The sequence below is a fragment of the Girardinichthys multiradiatus genome, chromosome 24, assembly GCF_021462225.1.
Source record: "Girardinichthys multiradiatus isolate DD_20200921_A chromosome 24, DD_fGirMul_XY1, whole genome shotgun sequence".
Taxonomy (NCBI): domain Eukaryota; kingdom Metazoa; phylum Chordata; class Actinopteri; order Cyprinodontiformes; family Goodeidae; genus Girardinichthys; species Girardinichthys multiradiatus.
In genome coordinates, this window is record NC_061816.1 from 4,654,319 (window position 1) to 4,681,671 (window position 27,353).

At 39.4% G+C, this 27,353-nt stretch overlaps 2 protein-coding genes and 1 pseudogene across 5 annotated transcripts in view; 1 reads left to right on the forward strand and 2 right to left on the reverse strand.

Annotated features, from left to right (window-relative positions):
* LOC124861399 overlaps positions 1 to 24,295 on the reverse strand; it is a 58,724-nt pseudogene extending 34,429 nt beyond the window's left edge.
* Positions 1 to 27,353, forward strand: part of LOC124861512 (protein NLRC3-like) — a 737,509-nt gene that overhangs the window by 625,312 nt on the left and 84,844 nt on the right. The window lies entirely within an intron of this gene.
* LOC124861405 (NACHT, LRR and PYD domains-containing protein 3-like) lies at positions 1,916 to 20,325 on the reverse strand. 4 transcript variants are annotated; one of them, XM_047355133.1, is made up of 9 exons: positions 19,966 to 20,325; positions 18,041 to 19,826; positions 17,212 to 17,385; positions 14,795 to 14,968; positions 13,587 to 13,760; positions 8,860 to 9,033; positions 5,146 to 5,307; positions 3,308 to 3,351; positions 1,916 to 3,159 (listed from the first exon to the last, which is right to left on the reverse strand). In XM_047355133.1, the coding sequence occupies exons 1-9, from the start codon at positions 20,222 to 20,224 to the stop codon at positions 2,594 to 2,596; spliced, it is 3,513 nt and encodes a 1,170-aa protein (XP_047211089.1). In that variant the 5' UTR covers positions 20,225 to 20,325; the 3' UTR covers positions 1,916 to 2,593. The 4 variants fall into 4 exon arrangements, with proteins under 4 accessions (XP_047211089.1, XP_047211091.1, XP_047211092.1 ...); XM_047355135.1 differs by lacking the exon at positions 17,212 to 17,385; XM_047355136.1 differs by lacking the exon at positions 13,587 to 13,760.

A 27,353-nucleotide genomic window follows, 5' to 3' on the forward strand; every position in this document is an offset into this window, starting at 1 on the left:
TAGGAGCTGATTTGTTGTGAAAAACCTCAAAGTCTGTATTTAAAGGAGTTCAGGGTTAAACTGAAAAGTTTAAAAGCACCAAGAGAAGAGAGATGAGAGAGGAGAAGACCTGATGGTGTGGTTGACCTGCCTGTGACCAGAAGATGCCAGTGGTGGAGTTCCTGGGTTCAAGTCCTGCCTGAGCTACAACCTGGAGAGAAGATCTAGTCCTACTGCAGAGAGTGTGTGAGGGGGCCGTGTCTCCTCCCCGGCTTCTCAGGAGGTAAATGGATGAGGTTATGAACTTCTAAACAACACAGGAAATATATTTTATTGCACACTCTGGATCTTCTGCACTGACACACTTTCACTGCTGAACTAAACTTTGATACCAGTGACTTTAAACCTGAAACTAGATCAAACTCACTGGGAATGTAGAGTTCTACTGGGAGAACAACAGGGAAAACTGAGGACCTGAGTAGAACCTGCTGCTGCTTTCTTCAGCTTCTGAATCTTCTCAATCAAAATGCCTTCAAAGCTGGATTCAAATCTAATTTTCTTACATGGAGACTCTAAAACAGATCATCCAGATTGGTTCAACACCAACATCTGATCTGAATTTCAGCAGAAACTTACAAAACATCTCAGCATCAGCATCTGGAGAACAACATGCTAAATTCAGCTAAACTGCTGAAAGAAGTTCAACTAACCTTCAGAAACTCAACATCACAACTGAACACAAGTCTCTGAAGACAGTCAAACATCTTTAAGCAGTTCAAACCAGTTAGCATGTTCTCCTCCACATGCTAACACCAACATGTTGTGAAAGTTCTTCAGCAAACAGATCAAACTCCAAAGCTGAGCTAGAAGAACCTTGGATCTAAATGACCTCAGTTAGTGTTTCAATGCAACAAACTTTCATTTGAATCCAACATTTAAACCAATCTCATTGAGCTCATCCAGAAGCTGGAGAACCAAAGCAGCAGTTTCAGGTCTCCTCACATCTAAACCTTCTCCTCTTCACTCACCATCTGAACTCCACATTCACAGTCAAATTAATACAGTTACTGATTTAAAGTCTGACTGATATCCAAGTGCAGTTACCCAAATGTTGGCTCCATGTGCTTCCTCCATCCAAACCAGCTCAGGTGAAAGGTCAGACTATCAAACAGGAAGTGAAGGCTTCCACTTCCTTTTATAGGGCGGGGCCAGGCAGCCTCCACTAACAGGGTGGGGTGATGTAGTTTGAAATCACTCCAGATGACAATCATCGTCTCTCTTGTGATCCACTAACAGGATGGTATTCTCTCTAGTTTCTTCAGGATGGTCAAAGCGTCAGTTGGAGATAGATCTGGACTGGAGGCGTGTTTCTCAACAATAAACCAGAACAGGAACCCAAAGAGACCCAGAAAATGGTTCCTCTGTCTTCCTGTCCATCAGATATGTGTCTCCTTCTGATACCTTTAAGAGTCAGATGTTAATCTGCTGACAGAAGAACCTGGAGGAACAAAGTTATCTTCATGTTTTGAGCTTTTCTTCCATTTATTTATTGCAACAATTCCTGCTGGAAAACAGCCTCCCCTACCCACTGCAGTGGGACTGGTTTCTGCTGATCCAGGTTCTGATGTAGGCAGGACTTGAATTAATAGAACCTGAACAACAAACTTGACATCATTTTATAAAGTTGGTCCAGTTGACCCAATCAGAACCTAGACTTTGGTGAGGTAGATCCAACCCTGACTCTGTGATGGACTGGTGACCTGTCCAGTGTGTCCTCAGCCTGTAGTCCATTAATGACTGCTGGGACAGACACCCCCTCCTCCTCTCTTGGGACTAAAGGTCAAATGAGTATTTGCAGGAGACTGAGACTGGCTGAGTCCATCACTGTTTTAACCTTTTAGACATATTTGATGTTCTGTAAAATAACAGTCAGAAAACTGGTAGCAAATACTGTTTTATTCTCCAATATTTACATTTCCATCATCTGCAGTTCAGCCACAGATAGTCTGGAATGATTCTTCTTTTAGGAACAGTCTCATCAGAAGTCATATTGTGAACTGATCTGGCTCATTAAAACATAGCAGATACTAACAGTGAGGAACTGAACAACCACCTGGGCAGTTAAAACAGCAGCTACGCTCACGTCATCATTTTTCATCACAAATCAGTTCCAGAAACCCTGAGCTTCACAGCCCACAGATCCTGAGGAGGCAGCCTGTTTATCTGGGACTAAAGTACAAAACTGTTCAGATCAAATGAAGAAAAACTACATTAGTGACACAAACAAGAAACATGACAGAAAAGATTGGAAATAGAAATGTTAAAATGTCATCTGATGGTGATATTAAGAGCCACTGGAAGCACATTGGAGGAAAAACCCTAAATGAAGCTTTGACTGGAAACAGAACCAAACCTTTGGATCCTGGAATAATCCCAGCTTCCATCTTTAAAGGACTGGAAGAGGACGAAGTTTACAAGGAATCTTTTCCAAGAGTTTCAGAAAGAAACCGACTGAATGTGAAAATGTTTCTGAGTGAAAGAGACAGACATGTAGAGACTGAACTATCTGTTCAACAGTGAGAGTGTTTCTCTGACAGGAGGAGACTCTTTAGACTCAACACAGAAACACTGAGGAACCAGGAAACAACCAGACTCCAGGATAAAGAGGTTCAGTGAATGTGGTGTTGAAGGTGTGGAGGTGGAAAAGTGAGTCAGAGGAGACTCTGTAGAAGGACAGAATGCCAGCAGGACAGTCCACATACACTGCTACTCTGTTAGAGATGGAGGAGGAGGAGGAGGAGGAGGAGGAGGAGGAGGAGGAGGAGGAGGAGGAGGAGGAGGAGGGTGTTTCTCTACTATTATGCCAGACAGAGTAACCATAATCAGAGCATCTCAGACTCCAGGACTGATCATTTAATCCAAACAAACAGTCATCACTGCCTCCTTTCCTCCTGATTCTTCTGTAACTCACTGATATATAAACTCTTCCTCTCCACTCAACCTCCCAGTAACAGCGACCAGTCAGACCATCACTACACAGCAGCTGAGGCCAATCATCAAATCTGTCTGGATGATCAGGATATGACTGAAGCTTCTCCATCCATGTCACCTTCCTGTTGTCTTCAGACAGTTGAAGTTTCCTGCTCACTGTGTTTGTGTCGATTGTGAGCTGACAGGAATCTGATGGAGAGAACAAACACAATTCAGCTGCAGTTATTGATCATTTATTGACACTTTGATGATGACTCCTGAATGAGTGATGGACAGTTTGAAGATGGTTGAATGTGAGCTGCTTTGTTGTCATTAATCAAATGAAAAACACACTTACACTTCCTCAGACCTGGTTTCAACCATCGGACTCCAGCAGGCTCCCTGAAAGGAGGAGGAGGGTCAGACCATCAGTCTCTTTCAGCAGCAAACATGGACATTGTAATAGATCAGATCAGATTCCACTCTGACATGCTGCTAGAAGAACTGGATCTGAGTCATTTGGACTCTGTGACCTGCTGCATATGTTGTCTGGTCCGTTGTGGGAGGAACCAGACTGATAGAGCAGTATCAACCAAGACAACATGACACAGCCTGTACTGTCTGTCAGTTGCTAACAATGAACTATGCTGTATAAAGCTGCTCATGACTGAGGAACCTTGGCTCATGTCTGGTTCAGCCAAGCTGCAGTCAGCCGGGCCTCTGGACCCAATCCTCTTCATTTCCTACTTTTCACATTAAAGAGTCCAAATCAACCAAGCTGGCTTTTCCTGTCTCATTACTGAAGGTTCTGCCACAGCAGACATTACATGGCTCGGTTCTTCTTCACTCAGAAGACAACTGTCCAACATTTGGACTCATCCATTTGAATGGAGCGTCTCTAAAGTTCTGCCCTGTAGTTGTCATGTTTCAGCCCAGTTTGAACTCATTATTTTTATTTCATTTTTTTGAATCAGGCAGGAAGAGGACACCATCCAGTCTGGTTCTTCATCTCCAGTTTGAAGAACACTCACATCATCAAGGTTTATTTAGTCCAACATCCACACTGAGACTGAAGCTGATTGATGATATGAGAGACAATCAAGCAGGTTCTTCAGCATCTATCAGCTCTGCTTCCTGGACAAGATGAGCTGCAGCAGCTTCATCTGCTCAAAGATCTTCATCATAGAGTCCTGACCTGTCTGAGACTTGAACTATTAAAGTCCTCTGCTATGATAGGAGCAGCATCCAGGTGACTGTTCTGATCTTCACTGAGCTCATCATGTAGTGCAGTCAAAGCTAGATCTTTATCTCCCTGAGGTGGAATATAGATAGATGTGTTAGTTACTGATGGAAACGTTCTGATCCAGAAGGATGGTCAGAGCAGGTCAACTGATGGACAGATGCTCCAGATGTGCTAAATCAGAATGGGAAAGTCCTGATGTTCTCACCATCAAACCATCTGTTATTAGATATGACACACACTCCATCGCCTGGTGATGTTCCTGCCTTTGCTGTTCTGTCCACCCAGTGTAGGGTAAAACAATTGGACCGTATCATGGTGAGGTCCAGACCCACTAGGGTTCTCTATGTCTCAGAGAAGCAGACAAGGTTATCTCTGATGTTCTGCTGTAACTTTACTCTGGACACCAATGATCTAGTTTGATGTCCAAAAACTGGGGAACCAGAGACCATCATCCACTGGGAACTGTGTAATGGTGTGTTTGTTCACTGGGTCCGGTTCTGCCTCCAGCAGGTTCTCCTGTCTTTTCTTTGTCACTATTTGTGTCCTCCTGCTTTGTTCTTTGAAGTGAGGCGTATCTCTGGAGGGTACCTTGAGTCTACAGACTTTCCAGGAATTGGTGAGTAGATGGTTCTATAAGGTCCAAAAGAGTCAATGTTCTGTAAGTAGTTAGAACTAAAGTGTTTGGTTAGAAAACTGAACTTAAAGAGACGTTCCATAACACCAGAGTCGGGTCAGAGGGACCAGGACAGCATTTGATCTAGGTCCCACATGATTCTAAATAAGACAATGAAACAGATGATGAACTAACTGCTGTCTGTTCCAGCTGAGAAACTAATGACTCAGAAGGATTTACCAGAAAATCATCAACTTAGCATTTAAACCATTTTAATTTGTGAAAAAGAGAATACCGTTCCTCATTAAAACCCAGAAGAACCAGGTTGATGAATCTTCACCTGAATATTTCCATTGTACAGTCTGAACCAGATGGCAACTTCTCCCCTGAATCTTGTAGGTTGTTTTTCTGCAGGTCAACCTCTCTCAGACAGCAGGACTGGGAGCTAAAAACTGATGACAGAACTTCCCAAGTTCTCCCTGAGAGGTTACAGGATCTAAGTCTGAGAGACAAAATGAAACAGGTCAGAAGAAGAACAAACAAATGTTATTTGGACATTAAAACTTTGTCTCAATCCATGAACAGTCAGGATGATCAAAGTTTGCTCAGATAAAAATATAAACCCTATATTGGCTCGGTATTTATGTTCCAATGAAATATGTACTGGGCGTGGCTTATTCCTTCCATTTCAGGAAGAAATCTAGGAGAATCTAGGAGATTTAAAAAATATATCAGCTCCAAACTATGCTTTGTTGGAGGATTATGAAGTTTGCTACACATTATGTAACTTCTCAGGACATACAAAAAAAGTCTTTTGGAGCTATGGTCCTAACCCCACAGGAAGTCTGCCATTTTGGATCAAATCCGCCATTTTCTCTTGTTTTCACAAGTCGTATCTGACCGAACCCCTTCAACAGCTTTTGAGTTACAGACTTCAAAATGACTCAGTATACTCTCAAAGCTAAAGTTATCAAAAGCTTTTTGCTACATTAAAGCATGTGGGCGTGGCAGCGTGGCGAAGTTCAATATCTCGCTGTTTGCATACGGTTGGCTGTAATTGACACATGCATGATGCACATTGCTCCAAATTGGATATGAATGATCTTTTCAACCTACAAACAGCTCAACAGGATTAAGCTTTTGCCGAATCAAAGCACGTGGGCGCGGCCATGTCTCAAAATCTGACTTCTGGCCATAAAAGACGAATGTGTAATAACTTCCACAAACAAGGTCCCAGCTGCACCAAACGTTCTGTCTCACCACAGACCAGCTCTCAGCACATTTACAGGTAAATCTGCTCACATCACTTTAGCCTAGTGTTACGGATAACCTTAATTAATATGACTCATAGTTGTTCTTCCCACTTATGCCATAATGATATAAAGCATAAGTTCTAATGTTTCCCTTTTGTTAGAATAGGATAAGAATGCTCATTGACACACATTACAAGGATAAATAGCCCAAGGTTTGTCATGAATGACCTGTGGCTGGGGCACTGGGTTTGATAGTGGAGCAGCCGGGAACTGGTTTGATTAGAATGCCGCAGCACACATAGATTAAGGATTGGACACCAGCTACAACACAACCTGTCAAATAGACACCACAATGATGACGCAGTCTACTGATAAACACTGAGGGAGTGCACATCCATTGCATTGGAGTGCCAGATATAATACTACATTTGACCTTCATTCGGGGCTCTTTATCATGCTTTCACAGAGGGCGACGGTCCGAGACGGGAGCCTCAGCGCTGATCTCTGTAATCATTCCTCTGCCTAATTTAGATTAAATGTGCTGAAAGTTAGAAACTGTTTGAGAGTCGTTCCTTAAAGAGAAAGTGCTTTTTAGAGTGTGATCGCTTCTGGGGACCAAGGACCGGAGAAACTCCAAAACGTCTGAATGCCAGCAGGGTGCGGTAGCTTGGACACTAGTGATGTGTCCAGTGTGCCAATGCTTCGGAGTGTGTGTCGAGTAATCCAGGCAGACTTTTTGTGAAGCGCAAGGCTTGTGTCTATGATGTGTGTGGTAACTTTCGAGGCCTCGAAAGCGGGCCGTACCACGTGACTTATTCAGGAACTGGTTCGCCGGTTTGCGCATGATTCAAAGTATAAGGGACAGCACAACGCTGCTGATTCCCAGTCACATTTAGTTGTCTAGGATCGTATTGCGTGTGTGTTAGCAATCTGTTTGAGCATCTTTTTTCCTTTGGAATCAGCGAGAAAGGCGAGAGTATTGGAACAAATAGAAACACATTTACCATAACTTGTATAAAATTGCAGTTGGTAAAATCGCTCACCGGCTTCATTTAGAGTTGCTGGTAGTCTAGTGGTTAAGATTTTGCTTCTCCATTTCTGCTATCTGGGTTCGATTCCCAGATAGGGAACATATTTTTATAAATCTATCTTATAAAGTTTTAATCTCAAGGAGGCTTCACCTGGTTAAATCAATACCGTTATTATAAACATTAGAATCAGAAAAGCTTTATTGCCAAGTAAGTTTTTGGACATACAAGGAATTTGTTTTGGCGTAGTCGGTGCAATACAATACAAATTAAACAATATAAACATATCTACAATATAATATAAATATAAGTGCACAGTTTTAAGTGAGTGAGATTAAATGTAGAGGAGTATAAGATGCGAGAGCGGTACAACAGTGCAGGTAATCAGTGTGCAAGTATGGCAGTGCAAGTAAAGCAGGAGACCAAGCTGAGCGTTAATGTAACGCATAGAGTTGCAAGTTACAAGTGTCCTGTCAGCAAAAAAGGGGGGGTGTGGGGGAAAGGGAGAGTATCAGGGTGGTTTCTGGGCTTTGTTAACAATTCATTATAATAACATTATAACATTATAAGTATAAGTAACATAAGCAAATTCACATCTCAATCACTTTTCCTTTTGAACCAGCCATGGCATCAAAAAGACAGGTTAAGATCAGATCAGATCAGATAGACTTTACTGATCTCACAATGGAGAAATTACTTGTTACAGCAGCTCATGGTAGTACAGCAATGAAAAAGAAAGGGTGACATTAGGAAAGACATTAGTCGACCAGTCCACAGAGTAATAAAAAAAAAAATAGCTAAGTAAGGCACAGTCCTCTGAGTGGCCAAAAATAATTGCTAAGCAAGGCACAATCAGCAGTGTCCAGTTTGTTCATCAGGCTGGCTCGACGCCCAAATGAGGTGAATGAGGCATCACTCTCTAGTGTCCAGCAAGAGAGTTATCTGTTCATTACAGTCTAATTTCAAAGTCCAACATTTTTAATATCCAGCATTATTGATATCAACATTGCTAATGTAAATATAACATTAATGTTGCATTACAGTCCAGAATTAAAAAATTCTACATTGCATTCAAAATTACAGGCCAATGTGTGAAAAATGTAATCCTCTGTATCAAAGGATCTACACCTTGTAGTGTCCTAGTATGACTGATTACATAAAAAAAAAAAAACTCCATAAAATCCTCCTTGTCAAGAGGGATACCTGGCTGGTACCCCTAATAGAAAAACCTGTAAAACCGCCACAATGCATGGTCCGATTTATTCCAAAGAGGGTATGGATGATTTTTGTCAAACCCCTAACAGCTTCATTGGATTACACTGGAATTTGACTCAACTATGCCACCTGCAATATTTCAAATAGTTATATCTCCCTGATACATTATCAGATATGCACAAAATTGTGTGTGCTTTTATCATGGATCGGTGTAGAACACATTGGTGCACTCAATATCACATAAACATTCTGCATGTGGGGCCTAGTGGTAAGAAAGCAGGGCAATTGTGTCCTGGAGAGGCCACAAGTACTCAGCTTCGAATCCCACAACCTGCCACTCTGGGTCCCTGAGCAAGACCCTTAGCCCCAGAATGCTCCAAGGTCGCCACAAAATGGCAGCCAACTGCTCCCTAAGGGATGTGCTAAATACAGAGGATGATTTCATTGTAATGTAAAAATTGCAATGACAAAATAAAAATTAATTTATTATTTTATTATATGTCTTCAGGTACAAAACAAGGCTGTATTTGATCATAACGACATAAATAATGTTCTGACCTGAGAGTTTTCAAATTGCAGTTTGGACTCTTCAGACCAGAAGACAGCAGCTTCACTCCAGAATCCTGCAGCTTGTTGTTACTCAGGTCCATCTCTCTCAGATTAGAGGACTGGGAGCTGAGAACTGAGGCCAGAACTTCACAGCTTCTCTCTGAGAGGTTACACTTCTTCAATCTGAAGAGACAGAGATCAAAATGAATAAGAACAATTCTGATGGAATAAAACTAAATAAAAACATCTTATAGTATTAAACAAGACAGATGAAACTGCTTCATGAAATATGAATTCAGAATCTCAAATGCAATGCAATGTGAGAACCCTAAAACAGAAGAAAATGTGGTTTAGACACATTTCTATGTTCTGTGACCCACTTAAACTTTGTATGATGTTGTAATCTGTACAGATTGAGCTGCAAACACAACCTGTTGTTGTTTTAGTGAAAATATCCTGCAGCTGTTTGCAAGTAGTGGAATACTAAATTATGTTTCCACGTAACACTATTCTGGATTGGACCACAAAGTATAGAACTGACAGGAGATTTGGTTGGATTGTTTGTAATGAATAAAGCAATATAAGCAGGCTTAGCCAATGCCTGATCAGATATACAACAACAGAACCATATGAAAACTGTCTATGTCAAGGGCGTAGTATTGGAGGGGTTAAGCTCTCTGCCTAGGTATTTATTTATTGAATAATTTACAAATGTGGCGTTCCTGTTAGAAATTCATCTAAATGCTTTTACTGTGATTTACTTAACTTTCCTGTTTTCTTTGTATTCACTTTGCGATTTTTTCTGTTCCACATCAGTTTAGCAATTAATGAAAGGCTTACTTTGACTTCATCTTTTTTCTAACACAGAACCATATTTTATATTTTTAGAGCACCTTCTTATTCATGAATGCTGCATTGTGGTGGTTCGGGGGTCTGGAATAGATTAATTGTATATCAATTCATTTCAATGAGGAAAATGGATTCCTTATATGAGTAATTCCAGTTAAGAGCTCCACCATGGAACAAATTAACTTAAAGATAAAATAAAATAATTAAAAACCATTGGGGGCTTTAGCCCAGGCACTAAAAAGTAAAATTTGCATCAGACAGTGGCCCAGTTTATAAGTCACTTAAAGTTAGAGTAACACAGTACATGTAGCAGCTCTCTGCCTTGGCTGGGTTTTCATTGAATGTAAATTATGGTGAATCAAACCAAAAAGCTTCACAACAATTTGATTTGGTTTTAATTTTTTGCTAGTAGTTGACGTGAAGGATAAAGAGAAACAGTTTACAATTGATGAAAAAAACATTTGCCTGAAGTAGATAATGACATATTTTGTTATATTTAGAAAAAACTTTCTGCTCAGTCTGTCAGTCTAAAGTTGTTCTTAAACTCAGAAAAACTATGTTTGCTGTGGCTCTAATAAATGTGCTTCTTTTCTCATCTATGAAAATGACTTGAAAAGTTTACTCTCTCACTCTCTCTCCCACCCCTGAGGCTCAATTGTCAACATGTTTTACATTTCTAAAAAGAAAACTATTATAACATTAATTTTCTTAGATTTTAATGGAATGGTAAGACCCTAAAAACACATTTATTTATTTTAATTATGTTGTGAGCTATCCCAACATTTCATTAAAATATGTTCCTCCTTTCATGAACCTGTTGTTTTACTGCCATCTTTCCAGCCCTTCATTCCCCTTAGTCTGTTGTTCTCCACTGAGCCATTAGTTCAGTCTTTCCTATTAAATACTTTATGTAGAGAAAAAGGTGTTTAAAATAGAACATGGAGCCTCATCCTGGATCTTTCTTGGACTCTCACCTTTTGTCCTGTTATCAGTCCTAATATTACAGTTATTAATAGATGAATACATAAAGTATGTATGTATTACATTGAGTAAGACTGTATCCTTGTTTAATGAGTTTAGTTTATATAATATTACATATTACATGTATTATTGAGAAAAATAAAACAGTTAACTAATTAATGATCCATCTGTGATTAACTATGATTTATTTCTCATTAATTCTGCACCTTTAAACAACCCAGAGCTGTATGTTAAGGATCAGAACATATGACAGAGAAGAGGGAGGCTTACTTTTGCTCTTTCTACTGTGTCTTACTGGAACCAGGAGATATTTCCCTGGTTCTTTGAGCAACTCCTGTTTCTGTCTACATGTAGAACTGGACTATAGGACCGGCTGCAGCCATGAGATGCAATGTGGTGATCTGAAGGACTTTTCATGTGTTTAGTAACTTTAAGATTAAATGCTTTGATTTTGACTGAACTAAAGGATCAGATATGTTTCACATCATGATGGAGATCCAGCTAGAAGCTCACAGAGAGGATTCCTACTGTTTTCTATCAGGGCCAGGTCATTTAACTTTATATGTAGCTCAGGTGAAAGTCCCTGATCATGACCCTGATGATGCTCATTAGTGAACCTCCACCTCATATCTTGCTGGTGAATCAGTGATTAGCGCTAGCTTACAATTAGCCCATTCTGAGCCAGCTCTCAGGTTTAATGCTGACTTCAGTCTTGGTTAAGCCGCTCTGCTTCCACCTGTTCCTGGGTGAACACACCCACCAGACTCCCACTCTCTGGTTGGCTCCACAGCTGCTCTGAAATGAGGTGTCTCCATTATTGTAGCCCTGTTTGATGCGCCTAGTGTAATTTTTTGGGTAATTAATGTGGTTGGCCAATGCTCCTGGAGTGAACAGCGATTATGGACTTCTCCAGAAGGAACAAATTGGCTGAGCCTGTGTGCGCATAGTTGCGCGGTCGCGGTACCACGTGTGCGCAAATAACCATATTTTGTCTTCTTTTCCTTTAGACGCACTGTCAGGTTAGGTGGAGATGCCAGTGATTATATGGAACACAATAGAAACTAATCTGATTGTTTTTAAATAAAACTGTGAAATCTGTCATTCTGGTGCTTAATGCATCTATTGAACAGATATAAACTCATAAATGTCTTCTTTCGTGAGATTTAGGGCTGTTCTGAAAACATCTGGATCTTCAGTCCCAGAGGTCCAGGTGACGGGTCTGACAAAGCACCTGGGTACCACTGTATTTTGGAGGTAGTCTACCTGCACCGCCTTTCAATTTGTCTGCGTGTAGAGGCGACTGTGATCGGCATAGAAAACAAACCATCAGCTAACTTAACAATACATTTGCCTCATTTTGATTCTTGCTCATTTTACAAGGGGTTGTTTTCAAACAGTTTAAAATTGTTGTCTGTCCGCTTTTTTGAAAGTACAACCACTCTCACCAATGGCTGAATCAAAAGTACAGCAAACAGTGAATGCTTGGTGGAGAAAGCGGTAATTTGGGTTGGGTGATAGCATGTTTTTGGGAGGAGGAGGGGGGTTACATTACCAGATGATGATGCTATTTTGCTGGTAAATGAAAATAAGAGAAAATCAACAAGTTATTCATGCCGAATATATACGTAAACCTGAATTGTGTTATTTTATTGGGGGGGGGGTTATACTGACTGGATCAGATTTTTTGGGGGGGTTCATAATCCCCTTAACCTCCCGGCCAATTATGCCCTTGGTCTATGATGATGTTTAGAAAACTTGAAATTAGACTGCAACCATACTTGAGAAAGAAACACGTTAAAATCGCTTTGCAGTTGTTCTGATATTTTGACAGCCTAATGTCCAAGCTGTATCTGAATGCAGTATGAGCAGCTGTTGGGTAAATCCCCTCATATTGGGTCGCGGGGAAGCTTGTGCCTGTCTCCAGCAGTCTATGGGCGGGAGGCAGGGTACACCCTGGACAGGTTGCCAGTCCATCACAGGGCAACACACAAACAACCATGCACACACTCATTCACACACCTAAGGGCAATTTAGAGAGACCAATTAACCTAACAGGCATTAACCTAACAGGCATGTCTTTGGAATGTGGGAATAATCTTCTTCAATTTCTGAATTCAATTTATATAATTTTAGTATGTTCTAAAACTTAAATAAAGTGGAAAGTATAGAACTGACAGGAGATTTGGCTGGAATGTTTGCAATGAATAAAGCATTATAAGCAGGCATAGCCAATGCCTGGATAGATATACAACAACAGAACTATATGAAAACTGTCTATGTTTGATGGTTAGAAAACTTTTAATTAGACTGTGATCATTCTCGAGGATGAAACATGTTAAAATCACTTTGTAGTTGTTCTGATATTTTGACAGCCTAGTGTCCAAGCTGTATCTGAATGCAGTATGAGCAGCTGTTGGGTAAATCCCCTCTCACTGGAGAGATTTCTCCAACTTTCATTCTATGAGGAGTACAGAGTTTGGGCTGATTGGATCCTAAAGGTAGCCATTTGGACCTCAGCTGATTTTGTTTCAGAACCAATGATGTTTGATGTTGTTACAGTTGAGGAATTCAATTCAGTGCAGAGCAGTTATGAACCCTATTGCTGTTGAAAGATGCTGACAAAGATCTGGTTCGGTCCACCTTTCTTTCTCCACTGTAGCAGAATGAAAAAGCTTAATAAAAAAGCTTAATGTTCTCTAATAGCAGAGTTTAGTGATGGCTGGGAGTCCTCTCTGTTTTATATTGGTGTCACTTTTTAAAGTTGCCCTCCAGAACGTTGCATTGAGCACTTAGTTCCACACATAAACATTTTACAAGAGTTCAGGTTTAAAACACACCTGTATTTATTCGGTACATGTGTACCGAATAAATGTTCAGATTAATAAAGACATTAATAATGTTCTGACCTGAGAGTTTCCAGTTTGCAGTGTGGTCTCTTCAGTCCACGAGACAGCAGCTCCACTCCAGAATCCTGCAGCGTGTTGTCACTCAGGTCCATTTCTCTCAGATTAGAGGACTGGAAGCTGAGAACTGAGGCAAGAACTTCACAGCTTCTCTCTGAGAGGTTACAGTTCTTCAGTCTGAAGAGACAGAGATCAAAATGAATAAGAATAATTATGATGGAATAAAACTAAATAAAAACATCTTAAAGTGTTAAACAAGACACATGAAACTGCTTCATGAAATAAGAACTCAGAAACTCAGAGGTGATGCAATGCATGTCAGAACCCTGAAACAGAACAAAATGTGATTTAGACAAATTTCTGTTCTGTGACCCACTTAAACTTTGAATGATGTTTTAATCTGTACAGATTGAGCTGCAAACACGGCCTGTTGTTGTTTTAGTGAAAAGTTTCTGCAGCTGTTTGCAAATAGTGGAAAACTAAATGATGTTTCCACATAACACTATTCCAGATTGGACCACATGTTCTGATGCATATTTATTTCTCCTTCAAACACTGTGGGTTTCCAGTACACTTCAATTTAGAGAAATGGACAAAAATACATGTTTTTTTGTTTGACTTTTGTATGCGGTAATGAAATAATCTTTTTCATGTCAGTCAGTCACTCATTTTCTATAAAATCACTTTGCAGTTGTTCTGATATTTTGACAGCTTAGTGTCCAAGGTGTACCTGATTGCAGCATGAGCACCTGTTGGGTAAATCCCCTCTCACTACAGATATTTCTCCAACTTTCACTTTATGAGGAGCACAGAGTTTTGGCTGATTGGATGTTACAGGTAGCCATTTGGACCTCAGCTGATTTTTTTTTTTCATAACCAATGATGTTTACATTCAACTTGATGTTGTTACAGGTCAGGAATTCATTTAAGTGCAGAACAGCTATGAACCCTATTGCTGTTGAAAGATGCTGACATTAAATTCTGGTTCGGTCCACCTTTCTTTCTCCACTGTAGCTGAATGAGAAACCTTAATGTTTCCAAATAACAGAGTTTAGTCATAGCTGGGAGTCTTCTGTTTTGTTTTGGTGTCAATTTTTAAAGTTCCCTACAGAACGTTACATTGACCACTTAGTTACACACAAACATTCAACATGTATTCAGGAATAAAACAAGGCTGTATTTGATCATAATGACATAAATAATGTTCTGACCTGAGAGTTTCCATGTTGCAGTGTGGACTCTTCAGTTCAGAAGACAGCAGCTCCACTCCAGAATCCTGCAGCTTGTTGTTACTCAGGTCCATCTCTCTCAGATTAGAGGACTGGGAGCTGAGAACTGAGGCCAGAACTTCACAGCTTCTCTCTGAGAGGTTACAGTTCTTCAATCTGAAGAGACAGAGATCAAAATGAATAAGAACAATTCTAATGGAATAAAACTAAATAAAAACATCTTATAGTATTAAACAAGACAGATGAAACTGCTTCATGAAATAAGAACTTAAAAACTCAAAAGCAATGCAATGCATGTCAGAACCCTGAAACAGAATAAAATGTGATTTTGATAAATGTCTATGTTATGTGACCCACTTCAACTTTTAATGATGTTTTAATCTGTACAGATTGAGCTGTGAACAAGACCTGTTTTAGTGAAATATCCTGCAGCTGTTTGCAAATAGTGGAACACTAAATGATATTTCCACTTAACACTATTCCAGATTGGACCCACATGTTCTGATGCAACTCTTCTGTCAAACACTGTTGGTTTTCAAGACACTTCAGTCAAGAAACCGGCTCAGTTATGGTTGAGGTGCAAACACACACTCCATTTCTGCTACCTGTATGACCCCTTCTCTTTTCCAATGGTTATAATCAGTCTGACAGAGGGAGGTATCCCAATCCTTGTGGTTTTTAGTATAACAATGACCATCAGTGGGACCCTTTGTGGGGTGCCTTGAGATGACATTGTTGTAGATAAGCGCCGTTTAATTAAATAATCTGAACTGAAACTATCTGTGTAGTTATGCTGCTATAGGCTTAGGCTGATGGAGGAGATAATGACCACTTTCACCCTCTTCGCTACATTCTCACACTACTCTCCAATTTTGCACCATTTGCTGTTATTTCAGCTTTTAACTTTGTTCTCTCTCTTTTCTCTTCCTAGAAGCTACACCTGACCTGGCTCTGTGTCTACCTGTGACACCTTTCTGGAGAGGGGAATCGCCCAAGCTTCTGTTGGCATCAATTTAATGCTCACCCTCTACCGATGATCCACTTGGCCCTGTCTTTCAGTGTTTAACCCTTTCTCACTCCTAGACATGACTGAGCTTTACTGTAACTAATTATATGTGCTCTCTTTCAGACTCTAACCTTGAAAACTGGCTCAGAGTTTATCTGTTCTTTCTAGGTGAAACGACTAAATGAGCTACATCCATTAACATTTACTTTTCCTTCCCATAGGATCAGTGCTTCTTTGTTCTCTTTGTGTCTCTGCTCTGTTCTCTCAAACCCCTAGTTGGTCGTGGCAGATGGCCGCTCATACTGAGCCTGGTTCTGCTGGAGGTTTCTTCCTGTTAAAAGGGAGTTTTTCCTCTCCGCTGTCGCTACATGCATGCTCAGTATGAGGGATTGCTGCAAAGTCAACGCCAGTGACTGTCCACTGTCTCTACATGCTCATCCAGGAGGAGGGAATGCTGCAAGTCACTGTCTGGATGCAATCTGCTGGGTTTCCTTAGACAGAAAAACTTTGTATCCAATTTGAATAAATAACTAACTCTGACTGCACTGTTCAATGGTTAGGATTAATTGGAATGTATATACCTGACTGTTTTGAAGTGCCTTGAGACAGCATGTGTTGTGAATTGGCGCTATATAAATAAACTGAATTGAATTGAAGAAAAAAAATACATGTTTTCTTTGCTTTACTTTGGTCAGCAGAAATTTTTTTTTTTTTTCAGTTTCTGAATTAAATTTATATGATTGTATTATATTCTAAAATGTAAATAAAATGGAAACATAATAACAGAACTGACTGGAGATTTGCGATGATTGTTGTCAGTGAACAAAGTAGAATAAGCAGGCAGTATAGGCAGAGCAAACGACTGGATAGAAAAATTATACAAAAATAGAACCACCTGATAATGATCAATGTTGATGTTCAGAAACTTTTAAATCAGACTGTGACCATATTTGAGAACAAAACATGTTTAAATCATTTTGGAGTTGTTTTGATATAAAGACAGCCTAGTGTCCCACCTGTACCTAAATGCAGCATGAGGAGCTGATTTTTCTCCAGAACCAGTGATTTTATTTCAGTGCAGAGCAGCTATGAACATTAATGCTGTTGAAAGATGGTACACTGGCATAAAGTTCTGTTTCGATTCAGTTTTCTTTCTCCACTGTAGCTGAATGAGAAACCTTAATGTTCCCAAATAACAGAGGTTAGTGATAGCTGGGAGTCCTCTTTGTGTTATATTGGTATCACTTTTTAAAGTTGCCCTACAGAACATTGCACTGAGTACTGGGTTTCTCACATTTTGCATGTATTCAGGTACAAAACAGGGCTGTATTCATAAAATACACGTGTATCACATTGATGTTCAGATTAATAAATACATTAATAATGTTCAGACCTGAGAGTTTTCATGTTGCAGTTTGGACTATTCAGTCCAGAAGACAGCAGCTCCACTCTAGAATCCTGCAGCTTGTTGTTACTCAGGTCCATCTCTCTCAGATTAGAGGACTGGGAGCTGAGAACTGAGACCAGAACTTCACAGCTTCTCTCTGAGAGGTTACAGTTCTTCAATCTGAAGAGACAGAGATCAAAATGAATAAGAACAATTCTGATGGAATGTAACTAAATTAAAACATCTTATAGTGTTAAACAAGACAGATGAAACTGCTTCATGAAATAAGAACTTAAAAACTCAAAAGCAATGCAATGCATGTCAGAATCCTGAAACAGAACAAAATGTGATTTAGATCAATTTCTGTTATGTGACCCACTTCAACTTTTAATGATGTTTTAATCTGTACAGTTTGAGCTGTAAACAAGACCTGTTGTTGTTTTAGTGAAATATCCTGCTGCTATCCTGCAGCTGTGGAACACTAAATGATATTTCCACTTAATACTATTCCAGATTGGACCACATGTAATATATGTGGTCCAATATGTAATAATGAAGTTTAAATACTTTTGTTCCACTTATATGAGGGGAACCATTTTGGTACCAGATTCTAAATGTCAGTTGGGTCTTGTGGAATAAAAATGTTAAATAGTTTCTAAAACAACTTGAAAAGTGTTTATTTTTATTAAACACATTTTGAATGACCTGACAGTCAAACATTAACATTTATACTTTCTAATAAATCCTTAGTTGTTGAGCAGAACATCCAGGATAATAGTCACTCTTTCCTGGTTTTAGCTCCTGGTGTCAAAACCCAAATTCTGTCAGAACTTACAGAACTTTGTTTGAAGCTTTGACCACTGGCAGCAGCCTGAGAAGAGCCTCCTCTGAAGCAGAGTATTTCTCCAGGTCAAACACATCCAGATCTTCTCCTGATGACAGTAAGATAAAGACCAGAGCTGACCACTGAGCAGGAGACAGTTTATCTGAGGAGAGACTTCCTGAACTCAGACACTGTTGGATCTTCTGGACCAGAGAACGATCATTCAGTTCATTCAGACAGTGGAACAGGTTGATGCTTTTCTCTGCAGACAAGTTCTCATTGATCTTCTCCTTGATGTACTGAACGGTTCCTTCGTTGCTACGTGAGCTCCTTCCTATCTTTGTCAGCAGACCTTGCAGGAGAGTCTGATTGGTCTCCACTGAAAGACCCAGGAGGAAGCGGAGGAACAAGTCCAGGTGTCCATTTGGACTTTGCAAGGCCTTGTCCACAGCTCTCTGATGGAGACTTGGCTCATATAATAATTTCAACCAAGAAGAGATGCTTGCATGCTCTTCCTTTAGGTTAACCTCAGTGTTGATGAAGGTCAGATGGACATGAAGAGCAGCCAGAAACTCCTGAACACTCAGATGGACGAAGCAGAACACCTTGTCCTGGTACAGCCCTCTCTCCTCTCTAAAAATCTGTGTGAACATTCCAGAGTACACTGAGGCTGCTCTGATATCGATGCCACACTCTGTCAGGTCTGATTCATAGAAGATCAGGTTTCCTTTCTGCAGCTGATCAAAAGCCAGTTTTCCCAGAGACTCAATCATCTCCCTGCTTTCTGGACTCCAGTGTGGATCTGTCACAGATCCTTCATCATACTTGACCTTCTTCACTTTGGTCTGAACCACCAGGAAGTGGATGTACATCTCAGTCAGGGTGGTGGGCAGCTCTCCTCCCTCTCTGGTCTCCAACACATCCTCCAGAACCATAGCAGTGATCCAGCAGAAGACTGGGATGTGGCACATAATGTGGAGGCTTCTTGATGCCTTCATGTGGGAGATTATCCTGTTGGCCTGCTCCTCATCTCTGAATCTCTTCCTGAAGTACTCCTCCTTCTGTGGGTCAGTGAACCCTCTGACCTCTGTCACCATGCCAACACACTCAGGAGGGATCTGATTGGCTGCTGCAGGTCGTGTGGTTATCCAGAGGCGAGCAGAGGGAAGCAGTTTCCCCCTGATGAGGTTTGTCAGCAGAACATCCACTGAGGTGGACTCTGTAACATCAGTCAGGATCTCCTTGTTGTGGAAGTCCAGAGGAAGTCGACTCTCATCCAGACCATCAAAGATGAACAGAACCTGGAAGTCCTCAAAGCTGCAGATTTCTTTGGTTTCAGTAAAGAAGTGATGAACAAGGTCCACCAAGCTGAACTTTTTCTCTTTCAGCACATTCAGCTCTCTGAAGGTGAATGGAAATATGAACTGGATGTTCTGGTGGGCTTTGTCTTCAGCCCAGTCCAGAGTGAACTTCTGAGTTAAGACTGTTTTCCCAATGCCAGCCACTCCCTTTGTCATCACTGTTCTGATTGGTTGATCTCTTCCAGGTGGGACTTTAAAGATGTTTTCTTGTCTGATGGGTGTTTCTGGTCTGTATGGTTTCCTGGATGCTGTTTCAATCTGTCTGACCTCATGTTCATCATTGACCTCTCCAGTCCCTCCCTCTGTGATGTAGAGCTCTGTGTAGATCTGGTTCAGAAGGGTTGGTCTTCCTGCTTTAGCGATCCCCTCAAACACACACTGGAACCTCTTCTTCAGACCAGATTGAAGTTTATTTTGACAAACTGAGGAAAAAAGTCCTGAAGGAAGACAAAATATTATTAGCAATGAAACAAATTTCTCTAAATAGAGCATTTAAATATCAGTTTTTCTGCTCTTGAGACTGGAATAAATTCAGCATTTATCCTGCAGGTTAAATCTGTAGAGAAATCCTCGTACTGCTCTGCAGACGTTTAGCCAACTCCTCCTGCTTCATCTTCTTCAGGAAGTTCAGTGTGATCTTCACAAAAGCCTCTCTGTTGCTCCTCCTCTTCTCTTTATCCTCACCTTCCAACACCTCCTCATCCTCCCACTGACTCTCTAAGCCTTCTGGGTAATCTGGACTCAGAACCTTCTGGATCTTCTTCAGCTCGTTCTTCACAAAAGTAACAATGTTGTCCTCCAGCAGCTGGAACAGAACAATATATGAAGGACACATCAGACTGAGATCATGGAGCCAAACATCAGGTCCATGTTGGACAGACTGACAGTCTTCTGGTCTACAAAGTGCAGCATGGAGATGACTGTGAACAGAACCGATGGAGAAATAGTTGTTGTACATGTACAGACCATAAATATGGAGTCCAGCTGTGTTTGATTATGCTGGGCAGACGGACCACTGGGAACCTCTGAGTTCTGCTGGTCCACTCTGTGGAGGAACCAGGAAGCATTAGCTCACATTCTGTAGAACAACAAATAGACAAAGACGAAGGTCCATGTGGTGTCCTGCTCCAAAAGCTTCATGTCTTTTCCCATTCAGGGACAGCTGTCCCCAGAGGGGAAGTTCCTACCTGAGCAGAGTCTGAGTTGTCATGGTAACTGTGTTGAAACATGGCTGATTTCTCAGAGCTCTAAATGCTCAATTGTTCCACTTGCTGATTACAAGAACTTTAAACTGAACATCCAGAGGAACATGAAGCAGATTGTGGACCAGTGGTTCAGTTGTGGACATTTGAATTTCATTTCAATAAATGTTCTTGATCAGCTTCATTGTAAAATATTTTAGTAGATGTTGAATATTTGAACAGTTGTTGTCTTTATTAAATTATTGAAGTCTTATGACAAACGTTTTACTTTTGGTTTTAGATTATTTATTTTTATTCAGATTTTTATTCCACTTCCAATAAATAGTTAAATTTCATTGTGACACTGAGTCTCATTTTCAACAAAACAATCATATCAAATGATAATAAGTGGTAATAATAACTGGCATAGCTAAAACAAGGTGTCTGCATAAGTAATTTCTTTAATTTCAATGAAAACATTATTCCTTTCAATGAAAGAAAACATCAGTTTTGAAAACTGGACCTTAGTCAGTAAAGTTCAGGTATTTCTACAGGTGAATTATTTTGTTTTTGCTCCATATTTTCACCAGCAGTAAAAAACTTGCCTTAAACATTTGTGCATTTCTATTTATTTACAGTCTCACACTTAAACCTACGAGTTAAATATGATCAGATAAAAAGGGTTGGTTGTTAATTTGGTCATTTATCTTGTATTATCTGCCCTCCTTTAGTTCTTCACTTTAAAAGTCGTCTGATTCAACATATTAATTAAAACTGAGGGAGAAAAACATCAGAAGCACAAATTCAGGAACAAAAAAATCCACTAGAGTCTGAAGTGGGAACACATTTATTTTGTCATTGATTATTTCTTTAAAATGGTGAACCTGAATTATGTCTTCAGCTGGAATCAGCCTGACCCCTGCTGGACCAACAGGTGAACTACAGACACTTAGAAACACCTCCAACAATGTTTACCTTGAACTCACTGGAGACTGAATTTGTGGAAAAGCTTCCAGCAAAAACAAACAGTTTCATAAATAGGAATAAAAATGTGTAATCAAAACATTTAAAAATGAATCAGTTCAGTTTCATACAGTTAAAACATTTAGACAGAGCTCACCTCTTTGCAGCTGAACGTTGATCTGATTTAAAATCATAAAAAAGACCCTTTGAAGCATCGCTCTTGAAGGACACACAGCTGGGTTCTGGTTCTGGTTTGAGGGTCTGTTGGATCCTGAAGGAAAAACACTGAATTCAAACTTAGTCTAATAATGTATTTAAAGTTAAACCCTGAAGCTCAGAACTCTAAAGTGTCTCACAGTGGCTCTTGTTTGAAGAGGATCCAAATATTCCTGGTTTCACTGTAAACCGTATATTAATGATGGATTAATAATTAGCACTGATGATCATTAATAAGGGATGATGTTTTGGTTTGGTAGCAGGAACTGAACAATAATCAGAAAGTTTTTCTGTAGAACAGTGTTTGATGTGTTCTGATCTTCTATCCTGACAAACTTTCTTCCTTTGGATCAGAGTCAGAACTTCTGATGGAGAAACAAGTTCATTTAACTTCTTATCGTTTGTTTTACTTGTTCTAGTCTTAAACTGATGATGGAACCCCTTTAGAGCAGCAGTTTTATTCTCAGCTCATCATTTCTGAGCTTCTGGAAAGCTTTTTATGGTCATACAGGCCATGGTGGTGCATTCAAGGACCTTTCATAAATCAAGTAATCCACACTAAATGTCCTCTAAAACATTGATCTTGTTCTCATCATCAGACTTCATCACAGCAGCACGTAGATGATCTTGTATTGTTGATGACATTTAGTGGCTGCTGAAGGAGACTGTGGAGCAGTTTGCTGATAATAAGACTGATGATCATTTTGAATGAACACAAATGTACTTTAGAAGCTGTTGATTTCACTGATGTTTGCAGATAACAGTGAGAGATCATGTTTTCCATCAGATTTAGTTTGGATTATTTAGTTGACATCTAATCCTTGAATCAGCATCATGACTTGCCTACATGTGCAGTCACCTTAAGCTCTGCAGAAGCACCAACTCTGATGAACTAATGTGACACAAGGTGATACAGAATGATTCAACTGGATGGAAGAACTGATTTTAGCTCCAATATCATCTAACAAGATCATTTCATATCATCACAATAATACAATGGTTTGATTATTTCCATGATTTAGCATCCATCACACACTGCTTCACACGTGAACACAGACATGTGTGAGAAAGAGTTGTTTTCTCATTAATATGTTGGAATGAAGTTAGTTTCAACTAATTAGTTTGAACATTTAGAAACAGCTCACCTGTTTGCAGCTGAACGTTGAGCTGATTTAAAATTAATACCAATATCCTTTGACATGTTGCTCTTTAAGGACACACAGCTGGGTCCAGGTTCAGGTTCAGGTTCAGGTTCAGGTCCAGGTTCTGGTTCTGATTGTTTCCTGTGAATAAAGATGGTTTGGTGATGTGAGAGCTGAGCTCTGACATGGAGAAGAGTCCTGGACAGTTAGAGATGGTGATCTGACCTCTGAACTTTGCTCTGGTCCTCATGTTCTCCACACAGAGTGGTTTTAGAGGGAGGGACTTTGTCCTCTCTGTCCTCACACTGATCCATGCTGCTCAGTTCACACCTTCTACCTTCATCTGAGGAGGAAACACTCATCATTCAACTGAACATCAGCACTGACATAAACCAGCAGGGGGCGCTCACTGCCCCATGTTAAATCCTGAAAATCTTTTGCAGTCACTGACTGATGAGTCAGCATTATTCCAACTTCACCAACAGAGGGTCCGAACATACATGAACTATAAATAACCAGTTAACCCTTCAATTATCAATGTTTCAATGTTTAACGTGTCTAAATAAATATTTGACATAAGTTTTTTGGCTTCATATTTAGATACTTTTCCTAACTTAATGACATGTATTAACATAAAATGAAAATGACCATATTTTTTTATGTCATGTACCCATGTTGTATGCGTCTCTTTTCTTTTGGGGTCAACATATGATAAATATCAATATTTTACACAAATATGTTTTCAATGTTTTGAAAAATATTCAGGTCAATATTACATGAAATATATAATAATATATAATATAATGTGTTATTATTCTTGTTAAAATAAATAGCTTTCGCTATTATTATATTTAAGTAGTCAACAAACAAACATTAAGTAATTGACACAGACACTGCAATTTTTTATTTGGATCATTTGTGAAATTTTCAATTCCTGGGGTAAAATGACCCCAAAGATAAAAGATGTTAATAAATTTGAAGGTATCAGGAGGCCCAAAGATCAAAGTGGAGTTTGATCCAGTCTGATAATTTGCCCAGAGATCAACAGCACATTGCAGTCAGAGTTGGTCTGTTGGAGCAGAAAGCAGCAGCAGATGGGATGGAAGTGTAGAGTGGGATTTATTTCCTGTTGGGAACAACTTGCAGCTCCTCATCAACTCACAGACTGTTGCTCTGCAGTCTCATGTGATCGGACTCGTGTCTCATCAGGAGACTAAATCTCTGCTTGGAGACTTGAAGGAACAAAGAGGGACTTACTCAGCTTCTTCTCATGAACTTCTTCACTCTGCAGCTCTCTGCTGTCTGGACCAGGTCTGTGTAGAAGAAGAGAAACTCCTGGACTTCTTCTCTGTCATCGGTCCTCTGAGTCTGAAAGCTGCTTTCACTCTGAAATCAGTCTTAAAGTTCAGCTCAGGTCAAAGATCAGCTGCTGTAACTTTATATGTAAAAACAAACATCAGCTGCTCATCATGTTGACTGTTTCAGACAATAATCTAATAATCCTGTAGATGTTCTTTCATATACAGTAAAACTAAAACTTGGTTCTGAAATAAGAGGAGAACATGTTCTCCAAACACCAGAGAGCAGAAACACACTGTTAAATTATTAAAGTTCAAATCAACTTTAACTATGAAACAAAGTAAACTTAAGGTTTATTTAAGCAACACAGAGAACAGAAGAAGACTTGAACAAAACAGACTCTGAGGCAGCAGAGCAGCTTCCTGGAACCAGTCAGAACTTCAGGTCAGATGGAGGCTGGGCAAGTAGGAGTAACCATGACAACAGTCCAACTGCTTTCATTTTGGACACTCAGGGAGGGGTTCTGACTTAATTTATTAAAACTAACCAACATAAAGACAGATGATCCCATCCAGCAGGAGAAGGAATTTAATTAAATAATTAACTTCCCCTTCATGAAAACGTTGATTAATTGATGTGGGTGAATTTGGTTGGGAATTATAAATGATGAATTATGACTTTATATATATATATATATATATATATATATATATATATATAAAGTATATACAAAAATCATAATTGCACAACACTAACATGCAGATTGACTTTGACTAGAATCTTCAGACCATCACATTCACTCAGTTTAACATATAAATTAATTTAACAGGACTTTAGAAAAGCAACTCCAAACATTGACACGTAAATCTCAACTGATGTCACAGATTAAAAAATCATCAAGGCAACACTGACAAAGAGTCTAAAACTAAATTATATTTAACAGGTGAAAACTAAAGGAACAGCTCAATGTTTGAGCTAAACAGAAAGAAAAACAAGTTGTTGAAGGAATGAAGTGATTCCAGTTTGACTTTAAAGTCTGACTGAAGGAGCTGCAGGATCCCAGACTGTAGATCCTGATCAGTCAGACTGTTTCCTGCTGCAGCTGCTCAATAAAACCAGTTACAATACTAAAGGAGAATAAACACTGAACATCAAAAACTACTTTATTTCACAGGCAGCTACGTACAATTCATACATGGACTGTTTTAACCTGAAAATCCATTTACCTTATAAGGCAATACAGGAAGTAACAGGAAGGTGTTTTGTCTGACTGAAATATAATTTATATGTGGTAAAAAAGTGAAATAACCAGCTCTTTATACTTTGTTTGATTGATATCTGATGGTTAATCAATAATCCTTTAGAACTGTCTTTATAAATAGCAGAAAGATTAAACTAGGTTGAGATAAAAAGGGAACATTTTCTCCAGACATCAGAGAGCAGAAATAAACAGGAAAGACTCTAAAAACTAAGATCAGGTATGAAACAGAGCAACTTACAGATTGGTTAAAGTGTCCAAAAGGCTGAAGATGCTCGACCTCTATGAACAACAACCTCTAACAGTTTCACCTGATCTGGAGGCGTGAAGAGGAGGAGGAGCAAAACCAGTCTGTTCTACCTGCAAGAAAACCAGTAAGAATGTTATTTTATTTCTAAAAGATGCAGGTGGAAACATCAGAAGGTGAGTATTGTGATCCTAATGTATGTTCTCAGCAGAAAGGCATAGAAAACTTTAACTGTAGCTATCATTCATTCGTCATTCATCTTCTATACGCTTATTCCACAGTGGGGGGCTGGTGCTTATCTCCAGCAGTCTACAGGCGAGAGGCAGAGTTCACCCTGGACAGGTCGCCATACCATCACAGGACAATGTAGCTATGATGAAGGTCTAATTCTGCCTAAAATAACAAGCTTCACTTCAAGGTAACTTAAACTCATGAAGTTATGAACAAACTAACTTTAAAGTTCTGAATTGATTTTGAATTGAATTGAATTTTAAGATACATCAGATCATCCAACAGGAGAAAGAGCAGATTGTTGGACGTTCGTTAGAGATGAAAAGATTGTTTAAATGAATGAAATTATTGCAGTTTGACTGTAAAGGGAAGGACCTGCAGACTGAAACACTGCATGATGTGAAGATATTGATCAGTCAGATGACGTCATTCAGCAGGAGAAGGAATTTAACCACCAACTTCCTCCTTCATGAAAAAAATCATTCATTGTTAAAATAGGCTATAAATAAAGAAATAAATGTTTAAAACCCCATTACATAAAATCTTAATCCGATTTCATCAGAATTTAGATTAAACCTTATGAGTTTCTATTCCATGTCAAACTGGTCTGTTTCATTCAGGAACGTAGACCAGTCTGACCCAGAATGGATTTCATTGCAATCTTTCACCATAAAAGGAGGAGAAAATAAATCCCAAACTTACTTTAAAAATAAAAAAGACTAAAACATGTGCACAAAACTAAAATTAGACACATGTTGGACATGATTTTAAAAGATAAAATAAATATATATGTTATACAGAAATAGAAAAAACATATTTTACAGCAAAGCAACAAAACATTTTTTGTTTCTGAAAAAAACAGACCAGGGATCAGAAACCTTTAGAAACAACCTTTTCTAGCCTCAGTTCTGCTAAACAAACTTCTCTGGAAGCACAAAAGCTGCAAGAGATGTTCAGATGTTTCAGAGAAGAGATCGTTGCTGAAGTACAAACATGGACAAGGACAGAAGAAGACAGCAGAGGCCCTGAATGTTGCAGGAGATTCAGCTGGAAGCAAAGTTCACAAGTTAGAAGTTAAAGGAACATCATCTCTGACCCTGAGGGAAGATCTGGAATAATTAAGAGGATCATTAATTATATAACCAGGTGTATCAGGGATGTTTATGGTCTGAATATTAACAACCTCTCTTTCTTTCACTGATCTTTCAGCTCATCATTCACAGCAGGAGAATAAAAGTTGGTCCTCAATCCAGATTTAGCCAGCAGAACCTCGATTTATCACAGCTGGTAAAGCAGAACAGGAATGATTTTAGTCATTGTGATGCTTGTTGTTGTTACTGAACACTTAAATAATCCATCTTGCTCTGACCAGTCCACCACTCCTCCTCCCAGTTAGACAAGCGGCTTGATTATGAAAATATAGACGA

Bases quoted from the DNA above. Each gene is read 5' to 3' on its own strand.
- LOC124861405 (XM_047355133.1), bottom strand. From the start codon at position 20,224: ATGTGTCCTTCATATATTGTTCTGTTCCAGCTGCTGGAGGACAACATT. The intron at 9,034-13,586 runs GTCAGAACATTA...CTGTCTCTTCAG, and splicing joins TGCAAACTGGAAACTCTCAG to ATTGAAGAAGTGTAACCTCT. The intron at 3,352-5,145 runs GTGAAGATTCAT...TCCTCCTTTCAG, and splicing joins TGTACAATGGAAATATTCAG to GGAGCCTGCTGGAGTCCGAT.